The 19,741-nt window shown below is 37.5% G+C and overlaps 2 protein-coding genes and 1 pseudogene across 3 annotated transcripts; all 3 read left to right on the top strand.

Moving 5' to 3' along the window:
- The first annotated feature begins 1,803 nt into the window (after positions 1-1,803).
- LOC306856398 (olfactory receptor 2C1-like) lies at positions 1,804-2,696 on the top strand (annotated as a pseudogene). Its single transcript has one exon. The product of its transcript is annotated as an olfactory receptor 2C1-like (transcript).
- A 1,386-nt stretch (positions 2,697-4,082) lies between these two features.
- On the top strand, positions 4,083-4,950 carry defbl1 (defensin, beta-like 1). The gene is made up of 3 exons (XM_079395673.1): positions 4,083-4,172; positions 4,373-4,496; positions 4,592-4,950. Exons 1-3 carry the CDS (start codon positions 4,118-4,120, stop codon positions 4,614-4,616), a joined length of 204 nt encoding a protein of 67 aa, XP_079251799.1. The 5' UTR covers positions 4,083-4,117; the 3' UTR covers positions 4,617-4,950.
- A 548-nt stretch (positions 4,951-5,498) lies between these two features.
- On the top strand, positions 5,499-13,351 carry LOC306855553 (DNA polymerase delta subunit 3-like). Its single transcript, XM_079394315.1, has 12 exons — positions 5,499-5,654; positions 6,126-6,181; positions 6,274-6,376; positions 6,480-6,519; positions 7,988-8,120; positions 8,210-8,465; positions 8,542-8,614; positions 8,708-8,885; positions 9,026-9,135; positions 9,479-9,561; positions 9,926-10,004; positions 11,753-13,351. The coding sequence occupies exons 1-12, from the start codon at positions 5,598-5,600 to the stop codon at positions 11,956-11,958; spliced, it is 1,374 nt and encodes a 457-aa protein (XP_079250441.1). The 5' UTR covers positions 5,499-5,597; the 3' UTR covers positions 11,959-13,351.
- The last annotated feature ends 6,390 nt before the right edge of the window (positions 13,352-19,741 follow it).

Here is a 19,741-nt window from a genome sequence, read left to right as displayed (position 1 = left end):
GCCAAAGCCGCCCAAGGACCCCGATCCGCCGTGGCCGCCCAAGGACCCCGATCCGCCGTGGCCGCCCAAGGACCCCGATCCGCCGTGGCCGCCCAAGGACCCCGATCCGCCGTGGCCGCCCAAGAACCCCGATCCGCCGTGGCCGCCCAAGGACCCCGATCCACCGTGGCCGCCCAAGGACCCCGATCCGCCGTGGCCTCCCAAGGACCCCGATCCGCCATGGCATGCCGAATCTCCTGATCCGCCATGGCCTCCCGAGTCTCCAGTCCCGCCAAGGCCTCCCGAGTCTCCAGTCCCGCCAAGGCCTCCCGAGTCTCCAGCTCCGCCATGGTCTCCCGAGTCTCCAGTCCCGCCATGGTCTCCCGAGTCTCCAGATCCACCCTGGAGGCTTCCCTTGTCTCCTCCCTGTCCTGGCCTGCTCCAGCCTCCAGGGCGCCCACCCCCCCTCCCCGATGTTGCTGTTACGGTGCGGGACGCACCTTCCGGGAGGGGGAGATACTGTAACATGTCAGTTTTGGTTTTGTTCTGTTTCTACCTTATTTGGTTCTTCCTGTTTTAGTTCCTATCCTAGTTCTGTTAATTAATGATCCCCTTCACCTGTGTTTGATTAATCATCTTGTTTCCTCGTTTGTTCCTCTTCCTTTATAAGTCCTCAGTTCTGCCTTTATGTTTGTCGGATCTTAAGTTTACAAGTGTAGTACGTGTGTTGAAGCTGTTCATTAAAGATTACGCCTTTTGTTTATGCCTTCGCCTTGCGCCTCCTTCATCCACTACCACCGTACCGTAACAATAATACATTAGATAACAGCAATGAAATCGTATTGTATAGTGTTACCATATAGATGTATAGGCCTACAGATAGGCTGTTTATTTGCATCGTTGCATGTGTCATTATATTAATATAAACATTTCACCAAAATCAAGTTCAAATAAGAAGCTTTTGACCAGCAAATGTTTTTTTTTTTCTGACTCGTGTCCCGTTTTCCCCAGTTTCCTGTCATTATGTGGGCGTTCAGTTTTTTTTTTTTCTGTTATTTGGCCAAAGTATCATATTATGAAAGATTAAGCGCTTCGCACAAGCTATTTGGCTGGGACTTGACAACAAATGCTAGACTAAGAAACTCTTCTCCGCTCCTCAAATACAAAAAAACCCCCAAAAAACACTAGCCTTTATAAACAGTGTTTTTCGAGTTAAGAAACCGATATACTATTCAATCGACAATTCTTAATTTACCTTCAGACAGCAAACAAGCTGAGATGCTCCTAAATGCGTGCCGCACTTCATTGACGAGAGAGTGCGGGTGGAATAATAAGGATTGACTGACAGTTTGAGGAGCCAATGCCGAAGTATTGAGAAAGCAGCGACGCTACCACCACGCTACAGAGAAATGTAGTTACTGCCCATCACTGATAGTACTATTTTAGTTAAAGTGTTTCTGCCGGACCTCCATTTCAGTTGCTTTAGAATTCCAGCAGGATAAAGTCATCTAAAACACTTCAAGGTCAAGTTTGCATTCTATTATTATTTCTGAATTATCAAAGGACTGTTAGATCATTATGATGTTGCGTATCTGACTGTATATAAAGCTCCCTCATCGAGCTATGAGCAGAATGTAGGATGGATCTCTAAAAGAGGAGTTTAGAGGCATTCTACAAACCTCACAGACCTTCAAGACATTTTAATACAACATACTGCTTATAACTCTATTTTAATCTGAAGTCTTCCAACAGATACACAAGACATAAGAAATTCTACATTGTTTGTGTCGGCCTTGTTTGATCTGGAGTCAGATTTTGAAAAAAATGGAAAACATCTCCTCTTCCCATATTCTCACTGTCACAGCTCTGAATGAGTGGGACTGGACCAGCAGGATCATAGTTTTTTCTTTTGCGCTTCCAGGTTACATTCTGACTATTGTTCTGAATGTCACCTTGATTATGATTATTGCTTTTGAGAAAGCCCTGCATGAGCCCATGTACAATTTTGTGTGTAATCTGTGTGTTAATGATCTGTGTGGAACAACAGGGTTTTATCCCCGGGCCTTGGTATATTTACTTACGGAAACACATTGAGGAATGGATTTCACTTGAGGAATGTATTGTCCAAGGTATAGTCATTATTGTCTATGCAGTTGGAGAATTATCAAATTTAAGTGTCATGGCAATTGATAGGTACATAGCGATCTGTCGACCTTTGCATTATCCTTGTAATGTCACCTTTTACTGTGTGGAGCCTGGTGACTTTTATTTGGATATATCCTTGTTTTGCGAGTATAATGGCCATTTTGGTGGCTATGAAACACCCTATTTGCAGACATAACATAGATAAACTTTTCTGTGAAAACCTGTCCTTGGTTAATCTTGGTTGCAAAGAAGATATTTCATATGGGATTTTTAATGGATGGATGTACGCCTCAATAACTGTCTTTACTGGTTTAGTTCTGATTTCCTACCTTAAAATAATTCTAGCTTGTAGAAGATCTAAAGTAAATCAAGAGAAGTTATTTAGCACATGTATGCCACACTTTCTGAACTTATTTTTTTATTATTCCCAGACAGAATTAAGAGCAAAAAGGTTGTCTCGTAAGTTATATACCTTTTTGTCTGTTATATACCTGATTGTTCCCCCTGTTGTCAATCCTGTAATATATGGTATTAAATTAAGACCAGTAAGGGCAAAAATATTTTATATTTGACAAAGTTTAAGAATTAATATCTTGTAGTATTCACTATTTTAATTTAGTGTTGACTGCTTTTTGTCTCATGTCATGATGCGTTTCACTTATAGTGGATGATTAGTTTTATTATTATTTTTGTTACATGATTTTAATAGCTGAGAGAAGTATATGTATATTTATATAAGTGCTTGTGTTTTAACATTTGACACTGGACATCTTTTGTTCTATAGACCCTTTTAGGGCCTACGTCACAGCGCTAGCAGTAGACAAAACAAAGGGAGAACTGGATGCGGCCCATCCAAACCAGCGCAGATTCAGCTACATAAGGAGCTGAAAATATCATCTTGTTGTGATGTTGGGTGCCAGAATCGATGTAAATTGAAATTTTAAGGCATACCTGCTGCCACTGCCAGACAAAAAACTGACCGCCAAAAATGCTCGCATTTGAAGCGCACATTCTTATCAGAAAAGGTTCAAATAAGTAGTATCCTTTGTTGTTGTGGGCTCGTCTAAATATTTTTTATGCATCTTACTACTACAGGTGCATCTCGGAAAATTAGAATATGGTGAAAAGGTTAATTTTTTCTTGTAACTTATTTCAAAGTGAAACGTTCATATATTTTAGATTCATTACATGTAAAGTAAAACACTTCAAAAGTTGTTTTGTTTTAATTTTGATGATTAGAGCTTACAGCTCATGAAAGTCAAAAATCAGTATCTCAGTGCCTCAAATTTGGGACACCATGAATATGAACTAAAATGTGCTTTTAACATACTTTCTCTGTATTAAAAAAATTTATTTAGTCACCACTTGTAGTACACTTAAACCAATCTTTCACACACTAGTGGGTTCAAGTGTACTACATTATCTTAAGAAGTATTAACGAATATTTTTAGGATATTAAGTACAAAATTAGTGTGTGAGCACTTGAAGTACATTATGGAAGTGCACTTTTTTTCTCCTGGGTAGCATTAGGATCAGTTTTTGTGAATTTTGTCCTCAAAACAAAAATTTCAATATCACTGTTTCAATGTCATTTTTTTGTGTTTCGCCACACTGGCATATATTCAGACAAGAGTCTACTATAGAGACCAGCATCTCTGCAATGTGAGGATCCTCAAGATTGTTAAGACACCTAAAAATTATTGCCGTCAGGATAAACATGTGTTTCAGATCAGGTGATGATTTTTTTTTTACGATGATAATTTGCAGCAGCCTCAAACATGTGATGGTACTCTTATACCTTGGTATTTTCTGATTACACCAAATAGGATTAAGAACAGTATGTCCATTCATTCTGCTGCATAATTCAATTTTTAACTTAAAGTCTGATTGGAGTGGCTTCAGTTGGGTCACTCCTCCATCACTTAGAAAATAAGACCGAGCCTGATCGCAGTACTGCGTCCTGGGAGTGCCATCATCATCCGAAGATACCAACATGAAACCTCAGAATATACTTGTGTTGCTTGTACTTGTCGTATTAGCATTGCACTGTAAGGTTTGGAGTTTTTGCATTTAATGATAAAAGTGTTTTAATTGACTAACTTTTTATTTGAGGCAGAAGTGCTTGTGTAAACCTAAAACTGGGAAATCTTGAACAGCAAAACTGCCTTTAGTTTTTGGATAAATATCATGGATACATGGCTCGTTTTACTGGATCTTTCAGTGCTAAAGCATTTCATTTCTGTCTAAGGCAAAGAGAATGAGGCTGCGTCATTTCCCTGGAGCTGTGCAAGTCTCAGTGGAGTTTGCAGACAAGGAGTGTGTCTGCCTTCTGAGCTTTACTTTGGACCCTTAGGCTGTGGCAAGGGATTCTTGTAAGTTCTGGTATATGCCTAATATCATAGCAATAATCTGTCATACCAGTTATGAACTATATTAAAATATACTTCTATTTTTCCTTTTTTTTCAGGTGCTGTGTATCACATTTTCTTTGAGAACTGGAAATTATGTTCCTCAAAAGTCTACTATGTGAATCCAGCCTTACCTATGATAATTCTCTGCTTTAACTCATCACATGCCTGCATGTTTGATTTGGGATCATGTACATGGAGATGCCTTAAGGATTAACATATTTTAAATGGTCTTGTATATAACACTGATTGTCATCTAATAGCATCTGATGATCAAGAATTTCAAACCATCATGTTAAGGCGAACCATACAGTTTACTACATGGAATAGTTGCCTTTAGGTCTTCTGATGGACTGTTATTTTGTCTGAATATATAATACAGCACTGATGCAATAATAAAACTAATAGGCTATTGTTTACCTCTCTGTGAATTTATGATTCCAAGGCTTTTAAAACCTGTTCTCAAAGAATGAGAAGAAGAAGAAAAATTAAGAAATCAGTTCTGTGGTTTGCACAGCGCAAACAGGTTATTCATTTGAGCAGCTAAGGTAATAAGTTATTTCAAATAATTATTTTGAGAAAAATATTTTGTTTCCAAAAGACTTTTGATTAAACAAGTTTCTGGAAAAAAAAAACATCAAAAACTGACAAGACAATGCAAAATGGGTAAAAAACAAAAAACAAGTGCCATTTTAAATAATACATTAAATCTTTATCATGATAACCATATAGATTCTGCCAAATACCTATACATAACTTCAAATAACTAAACTATATAATAATAATATTTATTAAATTATAAGATTACTAAAAAATAATAACAAAATAGTTACAACGGTTATTATTGCTACATTAAAAAAATGTTACTTGGCACCACTGTAAAAAAAATTATAAATAAAATAAATAAAGCAAACCAAAAAAAATGCGTGTTGTGCAGCGTGTCTCTGCTTTTCGACGCTCTAGCCCACGTGACCGGAAGTAAATACAGTTCAGCAGCAGTTCCCGCGTTTGGCGACTCTTTCGGTCGCAAGTGTAAACTTGGAGTAGCAGCCAGTCGTTCCGGATATGGATGAGCTGTATTTGGACAATATTGACGAATTTGTCAATGATCAAAATAAGATAGTAAGTCGTTTTTTATAATGATATCGTTCTTGTCATCGTGTATGTAATATGTCTGTTGATATACTGTGGCTGCATGCTTGTTTATTTGAATGTTCAGGGTTGGAGACCACGAAAAATACCGGTACCGAATGATTTTCGTGCCGTTTCTTTCCGTTAACATTTTTTTTCTTCTGTGCAGTCTGTTTTTTTTTCCGATTGAAACTTATGAGTTGGTTATTTTTAGTGAATAAAACACATGCGCGATCCCATGTCCCATCTTAACTTGATCAAATCCGACTCTAACCGAACAACAACAAAAAGTACTGTTACGTTAGTGAGAAATCGATTTATTTGCTGACTGACTGTTAACGTGTAGTTAAAGATACAAATTCTGAAATTAATAGTTATGAAATGTCAATTATTCAGTCTGCAGTAAGTAATAGTTATTAGCTGCATTATCAACTATTCAGCGTTTATATTTGATTTTTGCAGGTCACCTACAAATGGCTCAGTTTAACTCTTGGAGTCCACGTCAACACAGCAAAACAGTTAGTCCTGGCCTTTTTATTGACATCACTTTTTGTATTTACGCATTTAATGATCTGTTGAAGTCACTAATGTTCATGTAACATTTTTGCAGAATGCTGTATCATTACCTGCAGCAGAAACGCAATGAAAGTTCAGGGACTCCCCTTCATGCCACTTACCTTGTATCTGGGAAATGTGTTGAGAATGGTAGTACGGTAAGGGTTGAGATCTGATAATTGTTTAACCTTTGTGAAATTAATGTTTCCTGAATAATCATTACTTTGAGATCTGCAGTTGAATGTTTTTCATTGCTTTTAGTGCCATAAAGTGTCAGTAGTACGTGAGGACAAGCTTGATGGTAAGAATACTGTATGTATATTGTAAATTACAACAAAAAGCATTAATACTGGGCAAAAATGCATTAATCCTGGGATAAAAAAATGTTAGGCTTCTCTAATCTCACATAGGTGATTTTATATTTATACTTCTAGCCAGGGTTCTACGCTTACTTTTCTTTTTAGGAGTGCTTGTGCTCCTAATTTAAAATATTTAGGAGCACGGTCAAAAATTTAAGACACCTTCAAATCAATAATCAAACATTCTGATCAAAAATTAATCTTCCCATTACGAGGTGATATTTGATTCCTTAAAGTGAATTACAGGGAATTCTGTTTTGACCTTTGTAATGGCATTTTTCTAACTTTATTAAAAGTATGTCATCTTTGATGTCAAATTAAAAAATATATATTTATAAGCTTTTTATCATTTCTAATTAAAACAACAGAATAAATAACAAGTAGAATAAGATGCCAATCAAATGAAATCAGTATTTAATACATTTGAACTACAGAGGTGGCACAGAAGAACACACAAGTGGCTTGTAGGTGTATTTGCAGATGTTTAATGAGGCTCAGAGGTTGCATAAGTGCAATTAAATTCATAAATTCATGTTGAGGTTAATGTTTTAAATATACAATTTTGAATGTAGAAATATTGATTTAAATAACAGAAAAGATACTTTAAAAATTTAACTAAAACTGCTTGTAGGTGGCGGTATGTCAATGATTTTATCACTGAATCATTCATTTAATTGATTCGTTGGAACAGTCGATTCGTTCAGGAATGAAGTATGTGACTCTTTATGAACGGGTAATTGAATCATTGACTCACTAGATTAGTTTAAAAACGCAGTTCATTCATAAATGAAACACCGCTGTGTTTGAATGGAGATGCGCAGCGGCTCAGCTAGGACTTTTGTTTGAAACTATTTGAGTTGATGAAATAAAGCTAAATAAGGCAATAGTGTTGTAGTCAGACAATACAAGTCGCTTAATATTAACTTCTTGTTTAATGAACTGTTGTATTAAATCAATATCACATTTGCAAACTCCCTTAATAATCATTAAAAGCTGTCACTCATCTTAGTTCATCGAAATCTCACAAAACTCCATTATAATCAACGAAGCTCCTTACACTGCACAATTAATCTCTTATTTTACACTGTCTACACTTTTTTCTTTTGTTATAATGAGAGAATACGTCTGTGATACATTACTCAACGCTGCAAAAACACATAAGTACATTAGAAACCTTTAAAGCTCCCTCAGCACAAATACAAATACTGATCGGGTCAGTCGCACTGGTGCTCCTAAATATTTTTTCATAGTCGCACGCAGTAGTTTTCAGTCGCAAATTTAATTTATTATTGAATTTATATGTGTAATATATAAATACATTGTATTATATAAAAGGTGGGAAGTAAAAAAAAAAACATTTAATGTTATTTCCATTTTTAAATATTCAGTAGAGGATTTTTTTTTTAACAGCTGTTAAAGCAAAGATGGACGTGACCATCAGTGTGCATGTGTACAGTGTGCAGAGAGCCGAGCTGAAGGATAGTTCACCACTTTACAATACAGATTATGATGCTGTAAAGGAGAACCTAAAAAACTGCAACAAGTAAGTGATACTCATATAACCTGTAATGTCACGTGCATGCATCATATGCTAAAGTTGTGACACATCTAATATTTCTTGTCTTTCCTCAGGTACAGTGCTATACGTTGTGTTGCGGCGGTCCCTATGTCATCTGCGGTGCTGCAAAGAGCTCAAGAGATGGCTTTGGTCCCTCCTGCCGAGAAGGAAATCAGTAAACCTGGCTTGAATGAAAACACTTCAGCTACCTCCAAACCCAGTGCTAAGCAGCCAGCAGGCATCATGGGAATGTTTGCAAGCAAAAATGCTTCTAAGAGCAAAGAATCCAGCAAGGAAGTGAAAACAGAGCAGAAAGACGATTCTTCTCTGGTAAGGGTGTAACTATAATTTAATGTTGATGAAACACAAGACTGTGTGTGAATTTTATAATGGTTTCACATGTTAGGTTGAAACATCAAAAAGCAAAACAGCCTCCAAAACAAACCCGATGAGTAACTTCTTTGGGAAGTCTGCCCAAAGTGAGTGTTTTTCATTCTTGTCTGCCAAAAAAAAATGCAAGAAACAAAGCATAACAAAGTAAACCAAACAAAAATTTTTCCTGTGAAATTTAGAAAAGGCTGATGAAAAACCTAACAAAAGCATTAAAGAAGAGATGGATGGCAGTTCAACAGCATTGGCTACTGCAAGTATGAAACAGTCACAGAAGTCTGCCAAATCCGAGATTGACGTTAAAGAGGAACAATCCAAAGTGTCCAATGCTTTGAAGGTTGAATCACAAGACACTCGGAAGTAAGGTTTAGTTTTTTCCGTTTTGAAGTAGATTTTTACTTATACTTTATATAATTTACTTATATATATATATATATATATATATATATATATACTCATCTCATAAATGTGAACTAAAAGCTACATGTGCTTCCTCCAAGTAAAACAAAGTGCCCTGAGGTTGTGGACAGTGACGATGAGAAACTGGAGAGCCAGCAGAAGAAGAGACGGCGGATAAAGAAGCCCCAGCCAGACAGCAGTGATGATGATGGTAGGAAAGAGATAGGGGGGAAAAAAACAAGGAGGGGGCAGCTCACGTCATGCTTGGCAGATTTGAATCAGTCCAGATGAGGCGCTCTGTGACCCAAAATGAGGAAAAACAAAGAAATAAGTTCCCCCTCTGGGCAGAGTGCTGAATAAAATATCAAAATTGCTCTCTGACAAACAAAAGCTAATTGATAACATTCATTGTTTCTTCCCTTATTCTCTCTCTCTTTCTTCTGTCTGTGTGTGTGTGTGTGTGTGTGTATATATATATATATATATATATAAAATATACACAAAGACTTTTATACTTGACGTATCTTTTTTTTTTTTTTTCTTCCCTCTTCCAGTTGTGCCAGATTCTCCACCTGTGCCTAATGTACACACTCCCAGCCCTAAAAAACAAGTGAAAAGAGAGCCTGTTTCACACCAAGTAAGCATTACCAACACCAATAATTACTAGCTTTTTAAAAAATAATTTCCAAACGCTCCTACAGGAAGACTCACCTCAAACTCGACATGCCAAAATGCTATTTCACTCAAACCAGTAGGGTCGAGGTTAACATGGGCAGTTAGCTACTGCCGATAGATGGCGTAAGGGAACTCATTCACAACCATTCAAAAGTAGTCATCAGTTCATACAAAATGCTTTTCTTTTCTTTTTTTTGCAAAGAAAAACACTGTGTGCTATTCTCTTGTGACTAACAGATATCGATATACAAGTCATTCATTTACACATCTCATTTGTATTTTCCATGCAGTAAAATTGTCATTGATTATGTTCTTGACTTGTTCAGGAGAGCTCAGATGTGAAGAGGAGGAAAAGAAGGCGTGTTTTGAAGTCTAACACATTTGTTGATGAAGAAGGTGCCTTTGGTAAGTATGATAGCGCTTTGAAAATGAAGTCTAGTCGATGTCAAAATAAATGCTGGTCGAACAAAAACGTTTCGGCAGTTGCTGAAAAAAATGGCAAGTATCAGTTGATATTGATCTGCTCCATGTACATGAACCATCAAATGCATCATAGACATACCACATATATACACACATATATATATATATATATATATATATATATATATATATAATATACCACAGCCATATCACCCTGCAGCCCAAGACAGGTTGCCCACTGAAGCTAAACAGGGTTGAGCCTGGTCAGTACCTGGATGGGAGACATCCTGGGAAAACTTGGTTGCTGTTGGAAGAGGTGTTAGTGAGGCCAGCAGGGGGTGCTCACCCTGTGGTCTGTGTGGGTCCTAACACCCCAGTACGTATAGTGATGGGGACACTATACTGTAAAAAGCACCGTCTTTCAGATGAGACGTTAAACCGAGGTCCTGACTCTCTGTGGTCACTAAAAATCCCATGGCACTTCTCCTAAAGAGTAGGGGTGTAACCCCGGTGTCCTGGCCAAATTCCCTCCACTGGCCCTTATCAATCATGGCCTCCTAGTAATCCCCATCCACTTGATTGGCTCTATCACTCTCTCCTCTCCACCTGTAGCTGGTGTGTGGTGAGCGCACTGGTGCCGCTGTGCTGTGGCTGCCGTCGCATCATCCAAGTGGATGCTGCACACTGGTGGTGGTTGAGGAGAGACCCCCACATGATTGTAAAGCGCTTTGGGTGTACGGCAATACACAATAAATGCGCTATATAAATGCATCATTCATTCATATCTGTAATATAAAGGATAATGATTAAAAAAATTAATCATACTTTAACAGTTAGGTTAAATGTAAATATTGTTTTAGACAGAATTTGTGGCATTTATGTCAGTTACCACATACAATTGTTTCTGCTCATCTGTTTTATTATATAGGAAATAAATATGACAAAGCACAGTGTTTCAAAAGTTTATTTTCTGTGGTAATTCACATTATGCTTACCCTTTGTTTTCTGTTTAACATGAAAGATTTCTTTAAACAGGGTGCATAACATTGACTGAACTCTCTTCTTACTTTTACAAGCACAGCATTTATAAGACCTGACAGAAACTCTTAAACCACTGAGTAAATCATAAGTTATATGACAGAAATACAGACAGCTGGAAAACTATTTTTGCTGAAACTGTTTATTTCTGATTATTTTTGACTTTATGTGGAGGAAATCTTTGTGTTTGAAGACCAAAAGCACAAATGTGTGTTTGATTCCTATAACTTTGCACCACTGGTATTATTTTTGTATTTAGCACTGTGTCTAATATTACACATTCCTTAATGCCAGTTGTCTGTTCAGCACAAAAACTCTTTGAAGTGGATTTTTTTATTGTATTGTAACCAAATTCATATGTTATCTTTTTTCTTTATTTGTTTGTTATTATACATTATACATGACCAGACCAAGATTTATATCATAGCCAGGAATGTGTATTGCTCTAAAACCTATGTGTTGTCTACAGAGGCAGTAATTTAAGACATAATAATAAGCACAATGTGAAGGCTGTTAATATTAATTATGCTGCCTAAGGAACTTTTCTTTTGGCCAAAAAGAATGGCAACTTTGCAAAATCACTGTGACAGAGTAAATCCAAGTGTGTGTATATAGACCCCAAACCAGACACTTATATTCACCAGATGCATCTTGACAATGAATAACCAATGTTTCTGTTTCTGTTTTCCTAGTGACCGAGAAGGGTTATGTGAGTGAGTCTTACTCTGAGAGTGAAGAGGAGCCTGAACCCAACAGTCAAGCCAAAGACTCGAGCTCACTCAAGCAGTCATTTGGAAAAAGAGAGGAAGAGAAAAAAGAAAAGAGTCAGAAGAAGACCTCTACTGCTAAGAAACCTACAAAACAGCCATCCATCATGGGATTTTTCCAGAAGAAATAGTTTTTTTCTCACGGACTTTTAAAGGAATAGTTAACATGGAAATGCAAACTGTCATTAAATGCTCATCCTCATGTTGTTCAGTGACATTCCCATGAACCACATCTGATGCTGTAATGAGGAAATCAGTCTTCATTGTCATGTCACTCTTCAGAGACATTGAAACAGGAGATTTCTGCTTCTACATGAACAACACTTTTGTGCTGACTATCCATTCAACTTCACATGCTGGATTTCAGTTCTGGGCCTGATATGATTGTCTGTTGTAAGTGTATGACCCTGCTGATCGAGAAGATTTCTTAACTATAAGCCAACCTGCACATGGCCAACCACCAAGACTTCCCATACTGTAAGGTTTGTGGAGTCTGTCTATTTTTAGTATGTTTCTGGATAATAAATCAGAAGATAAAATAATTTATTTTTGTTTGCGTTAAAATTAATGTAAAATAAATATCAGTTGGTTTAGACAGACATTTCTCTGATATTCATTAGTTAAGTCCATTAAAAATCTGCTCAGTGGTCAAGAAAATGTTTTCTCTTACTGTCTTGTTTGGTTACCGTGAGTCAAGTTTTCTCCTCTGAGCTTCATATTTGTACATGACATCAGTTTCTGGCTCCATAGTTGTGTTGATCTTGGACATTTCCATTTATCAAAACTAAACTTACTGTGTGGAAAGGCATGCCTCTGGAAATGCACATCAAAATCAGTCCAAGCTCTTCTGATCCAGTGCCACAGACGTGAAATTGAGCGTTTTGTGCCAAGACATCATTCCCCATAAACTCACTTTTTTCCCTGAGGAAAGGCTTCTAAACTTAGGTCTGAGTTAGTATGTGCGATTGAATTCAAGAACAGAGTGTTCTTTATATTGTAAAACATTTATAATTGTGCTTTCAAACCTGGGGTCCAGCAAAGTGAGAATTTCTGTTTGCGTTGTATATTGAATAATCAAAATTTTCCTCTTTGTGATCATCTGATTTGTAAAAAAAAAAAAAAAACCACTTTTGACATTAATTACCTTATCCAGCTGCATTCTGTGAAGGAAAACAATTTGGTTTTGTTTGTTTTGTGCAGTTAGGTGTTTGCCTGTTCCCTTAGCTCACCCTTGCAGGCCTCTCGCTGGGCAGTCAGATGGAGACTGGGGTAAGGCGTCTGTACTGGATACCTTATCACACAGCCGTTTAAAATTTTAGGTGCCTCATTGTCTGAGCAAATCCTTTGCTCGATTGCATAGCTGTCGTTGGAAAAATGCGGCAATGGTTTTGGCTCGCCGTAACTTCGGGAGAGTGCGGTTAACTGTTTCCAGGTTTACCTTCAGTCTTCAAAGGTGCACTTGTTCAGCTACCTGTTTGGATCTTTTTGGTTTCCATATAAACCACTAATGCACAACAATAATGGAAAAAAAAAAAAAAACTATTAAATTGAAAAAGTGTAATTTGCAGCCCGATTGCTAGTGAAAAAACTGGCTGCATTATTAGATATTTATGTCATGATTTACTCATCCTCATGTCATTCCAAACCCTTTTGTCTTTTGCAAATACACTTGGGGGAAAAAAACATTTGGTGTAGAAATAGTTTTCATTCAGAAATTACATCTACTTAAATGTGATATTTTTGAGTAGAAAAGCTCAAAATACTTTTTTCTAGTAAAACATACTCCAATAATTTTCTGTTGCTTTGTTCACACCTGTTTTATATTTTATTTTTTTCCAAATAGTGTAGAAAATTTTAAAGAACTGTTTTTGGCTATTCAGAGCATATGAATCGGGTCCAAAACAACACTGGACCCCATTGACTGTATGTGATTTGTTAAATGATCTGTTATTTTCCACAGAAGAAAGTCATACAGGTTTGGAAAAGTCACGAGTGTGAGTAAGTGACGCCAGACGTTTTGGTGACCTGTCCCCTTAAGAGCGCCATCGTCTGGTGAGGTAGGATATTACACACTGCTATTATAAAATGATGCGAAGGAAAAAAAATTGAAACCCTAATTGAAAAGGTAACTGGGACTCTTTATCTCACAATTCTGGCTCCTTTCTCAAAATTCCGAGAACTGAATTATTTTTCAGAATTGTGAGATATAAACTAAATTCTAAGAAGTCTGAATTTTAAAATCTAAAATCGCAACTGCAAGAAAAAAAAAAATGTCTGAATCCAAAGCTTATTTCGCACAATTCTGATTTTTTCCTCTGAATTCTGTGTATATATCGCTATTCTGTGTTTACCTTGCAATTGTGAGAAACAAAGTCTTTTTTTTAATTCCACAGATGAATCAAGCTTCTATAATAAGGTTTATTTTCCATTAAAGAAAAATAAATGTGGCAAGAGTCATTATTTACCACATCCATTTGTGTAACACTTCAGATCTTCATCTTGTTCTATCCATCAATGCGATTTAACACTTTTGGCCACCGTACGATTTCAATTAGATTGCTCTTGCATAGCCGCTCAGAAGTGCAATGCATTTTTCAGCCCAGGTGGTATAAATCAATAGGCATTTTCAAAATATATCAAGTGAACCCGCATTATTAAATTCAAACTGGCCTTGGGCACTCTGCAAAGCCATTAAATATTGTTTGCGTGCTTCATATTTTACCCCACTGTCTTTTCTGCTCATGTAAAAATATATATCTGACAAAATCAGATGGGCTTTTGTAGGTTCAGCCTGCAAGATTTTTCTATCCTGTCATTCCTAACTCACACATGTGACAAACACTATCCACTCATTACTGAATATTCACATTTTAATTGTTAACATATTTACCCATGTGACTCCTCCCACTTCCCTTTTGCACATCGACCGTGTTTGCGGTTGAAATAACCCATTAAGCAAGTACTTGAACTCAACGTTTTTTAAGTTCCTTTTGAATTTTTTACAGACCCTCATAAAAGTTCATTAAGTGTAAAACAATTAATACGGAGAATCCTTTTAAGTCTGAGCAGAGCTCGCAGGCATGAGAGAATCTCGCTTTGTAGATCAACGCCAACAAAATACATCAAACAGCAATAACTCTAACTTTGAGCAGTGATTTATTTTTCTAATCCCCCTCACTGTTCTCATGCAGAACTCTTAAAGAATAAATCATTGTGTATTAATTGAAAGCAGATTTTTACACGCTTGTCTGACGGGATAATATAAATGCATTTGGCTGAAGGACCACTGTTCTTTGTCAAAACAGGAAAATATGCAGAACATGATTGGAAAAGGCAGAGCATGCATCACCTTTCTGGGATTTGATGTCTTTGAGGTTATTTTTAGGGTGTGGGGTGCCTCACATCTGGATTTGCCTTGTTGAAATCAAGCATGCATTTGTATTTTTCTGATTCTGATTAGCAAATAGAGCCTGTGATCTCATTACAAATATCACTGAAAGCACTGAAACACTGCACACGTGCGAAACGTGGCATGAATACAAGCCCTGATTATCTCTAAAACACTTCACATCATCATTCATCATTCTGTCATATTAGTTAACCGGCCATATGACACCCATCCATCATGGGCTGATGTGGCTTAATTACTGGTTTACGTGGCAAAGGCCATGTAGTCTGTTCTCAATTAAATTGGTATTGTCTGGAAGTAAATTTTTGTTATATTCATAATATTTTTATTTTGGCAGAACTTTTAGCAGCATTTATTATCCTCTGTGAAGGGAAAATCATAAAGGAATAGTTCACCCAAAAAAGAAAATTCTGTCATCGTGTACTCTCTCATGTTTTCTTGAAACCCATATGACTTCCTTTCTTCTGTCAAACACAAAAGCATTTACAGTATTTATAGCAAGATCCAAGCTGCTCTTTTCCATTCAATGAAAGTGAATGATGACCACCAATAAAGATTTTCGAGGCATGGAACTCTTAGTGATTTCAGTCTGCTCCTCGCACAAAACAAGCATATATTTAGTGCATTTTTATTATGGTTGATTTTTTTAGAGCTTGACAGTTCCTGGTCCCCATCCACTTTCATTGTACGGAACAGAGCTGCATTGACATTGTTCAAAACATTTCCTTATTCTACGATAGAAAGACAACATACGTTTGGAATGACACAAGGGTGAGTAAATGATTATGATGACAGTCACTGAAAAGTAATGGTGTCCTTACCATTTCCAGTAGGGATCAGGAAAGGCAAATTCTTTACTGGATTGTTCATGACAGGCTGTTCAGTGCTTGCTTAGCATGATTCAAATCATTGGCTGAAACGATTAAGTAAGCAGAGAGAGAAATGGGGTACAAAAAAACGTTCTGAAGTATTTGGATGGCACATTAATTCACAGGTTACATGAACACCTTAATCAGCTACGAAAGCTAACCAATCCATCAGAGTTAATTAGCTTAACAGTTTAGCTCCCTTTGAATCTAGTTTCAGTTGCTTAGAGACTGTGAATCTTCAGGCACCGTGCAGAGCAGCAGTTCAGAGGCAGAAACACATATTCACAGTGGTGAACAGTTTTTACATCAGTACTGTTTTCAAGTATTTGTACTTTATCAGACTATTTTTATTTCAAGACATTTTTACTTCTACATTATGCTTTCTTCACCACATTTGATAAAAACATATCATTCCATTTTATTTTGAACAGTGGAAATCACAGCACTCTCTAAAACAAGATAGCAGGGTATAATTCAGGAACAAAATGACTCTTTTTAATTAACCTGTTGAATCAGTTTGCAAATAGCACTGAACAATTCATTTAGACAGATCTGATCACAGAAGTTCTCCAGTCAACAACTCTAAGATTTCATGATCCACTCAGAGCGAGAATCCAGTAACAATTCACTTGTTCATGACTGACTCAATATGTGCAGGCACAGGTAAAAACTAAGTAACATTAAAATAATAAACATTAATGCTCACGCATCTGTCCTGCTGCTGTAGCATTTTTAAATAAGATAGAACTAGTTTGTTTGCATTTGCAGTAGGTGTTGCAGTAGTACAATTTTTTTTAATTTTTTTTAAATCAATAGTTATATGATTAAAGAGTTGAGTTGAGTCGAGTTGAGCTCTTCTTAAACTCTTCACATGCTTTGCCCCATGTTTTTTAAATATATGTATACTTTACAAGTATTTTTTCTTCATTAAAATAAAAAACATTATCTTCTTTTTTGCACACTTGAATTATTAGTATGTTTGAAGGGATAGTTCACCAAAAAAAAATAAAAAATTCTGTCATTAATTACTCACCCTCAGGTTGTTTAAAACCCATAAGACCTTCATTGATCTTCAGAACACAATATATTTTTGATGAAATCCGAAAGCTTTCTGACCCTCCACACAACTACCATGTTCATGGCCCAGAAAGGTACCAAGAACATCGACAAAATGCTCCATGTGACATCATTGGTTCAACTGTAATTTTATGAAACTTCAAGAATACTTTTTGTGCGCACACAAAAAAAAAAATAACGACTTAGTTCAACAATTCTTCTCCTCCAAGTGACCGTGTTCCGCCATTATGGAGATATCCTGCCTTCATATAGGATATTCCACGACGAGTAATACATCGAAGAAAAAAAAAGAAAAGGCAAATAGCAATTTCTAAAAGCTGCTGTACATCACAGTGGTATAAAACCGAAGTCCATTTACACTTTTACACGCAACAATGTGAAGAAAAGCTTAGCAGAAAAACTCACACAGAGAACTGACCCATTCACCTGATTTATACCCAGTGACTGCCCCCAGCTGTTCAGATTGCCAGAGCAAAGACTAAGCATGCAAAGCTGAAAGCTATTTATTGGGAATTCAAAACCTTTAGCCAAAAGTGAAAGTGTCAATGGAGCTACAGTATCTCACAGAAGTGAGTACACCCCTCACATTTGTGTAATATTTTATTATATCTTTTCATGTGACAACACTGAAGAAATGACACTTTACTACAATGTAAAGTAGTGAGTGTACAGCTTGTATATCAGTGTAAATTTGCTGTCCCCTCAAAATAACTCAAAACACAGCCATTAATATATAAACAGCTGGCCACAAAATTGAGTACACCCCTAAGTGAAAATGTCCAAATTGGGCCCAAAGTGTCCATATTTTGTGTGGCCACCATTATTTTCCAGCACTGCCTTAACGCTCTTGGGCATGGAGTTCACCAGAGCTTCACAGGTTGCCACTGGAGTCCTCTTCCATTCCTCCATGACAACATCACGGAGCTGCTGGATATTAGAGACCCTGTGCTCCTCCACCTTCCGTTTGAGGATGCCCCACAGATGCTCAATAGGGTTTAGGTCTGGTGAAATGCTTGGCCAGTCCATCACCTTTACCCTCAGCTTCTTTAGCAAGGCAGTGGTCATCTTGGAGGTGTGTTTGGGATCGTTATCATGTTGGAATACTGCCGAGGGGATCATGCTCTGCTTCAGTATGTCACAGTACATGTTGGCATTTATGGTTCCCTCAATGAACTGTAGCTCCCCAGTGCCGGCAGCACTCATACAGCCCCAGACCATGACACTCCCACCACCATGCTTGCCTGTAGGCAAGGCACACTTGTCTTTGTATTCCTCACCTGGTTGCCGCCACACACGCTTGACACCATCTGAACCAAATAAGTTTATCTTGGTCTCATCAGACTATAGGACATGGTTCCAGTAATCCATGTCCTTAGTCTGCTTGTCTTCAGCAAATTGTTTGCGGGCTTTCTTGTGCATCATATTTTACCTACATTTCACTGCTGGTTATACCCTGTATAATTGTGTATGTGACAAATAAAAAAAAAATCTTGAATCTTGAAAAGGCTTCCTTCTGGGACGGCAGCCATGCAGGCCAATTTGATGCAGTGTGCGGCGTATGGTCTGAGCACTGAAAGGCTGACCCCCCCACCCCTTCAACCTCTGCAGCAATGCAGGCAGCACTCATACGTTTATTTCCCAAACACAACCTCTGGATATGACGGTAAGCACGTGCACTCAACTTCTTTGGTCGACCATGGCGAGGCCTGTTCTGAGTGGAACCTGTCCTCTTAAACAGCTGTATGGTCTTGGTCACCGTGCTGCAACTCAGTTTCAGGGTCTTGGCAATCTTCTTATAGCCTACACCATCTTTATGTAGAGCAACAATTCTTTTTTTCAGATCCTCAGAGTTCTTTGCCATGAGGTGCCATCTTGAACTTCCAGTGACCAGTATGAGAGAGTGAGAGCGATAACACCAAATTTAACACACCTACTCCCCATTCACACCTGAGACCTTGTAACACTAACGAGTCACATGACACCCGGGAGAGAAAATGGCTAATTGGGCCCAATTTGGACATTTTCACTTAGGGGTGTACTCATTTTTGTGGCCAGTGGTTTAGACATTAATGGCTGTGTGTTGCGTTATTTTGAGGGGACAGCAAATTTACACTGTTATACAAGCTGTACACTCACTACTTTACATTGTAGCAAAGTGTCATTTCTTCAGTGTTGTCACATGAAAAGATATAATAAAATATTTACAAAAATGTGAGGGGTGACTCACTTCTGTGAGATACTGTATGTTTAAAATCAAATTTGCGAGCATCGAACCCCACCGAGCTGAAATCATTTCAGACTCCACCAAATCAACACGGACATAATAAATCGAAAGGTTCTCAACATTACAAAGGGCTCTTTTTGTGAAATGACGGCCTGCGTACGGATCAAACGGGATGTCCGACCCTCCCTTTAAACTAACATACACAAAGAGAGAAAATTAAATAGGAGCACACAGTAAAATCCCCTTTGTCTCTCTCCAAAGCCGTTCAAAGAGAACAAATTGCCAGAAACTGTTAGATCCAACAGCCAGCAGAAATAATTCACAGCTTCATTGTG

Source organism: Barbus barbus, assembly GCF_936440315.1.
Source record: "Barbus barbus genome assembly, chromosome: 36".
NCBI lineage: Eukaryota > Metazoa > Chordata > Actinopteri > Cypriniformes > Cyprinidae > Barbus > Barbus barbus.
The sequence above is the reverse complement of the archived record's forward strand: the minus strand, read 5'-3'. Positions and strand labels throughout refer to the sequence as shown.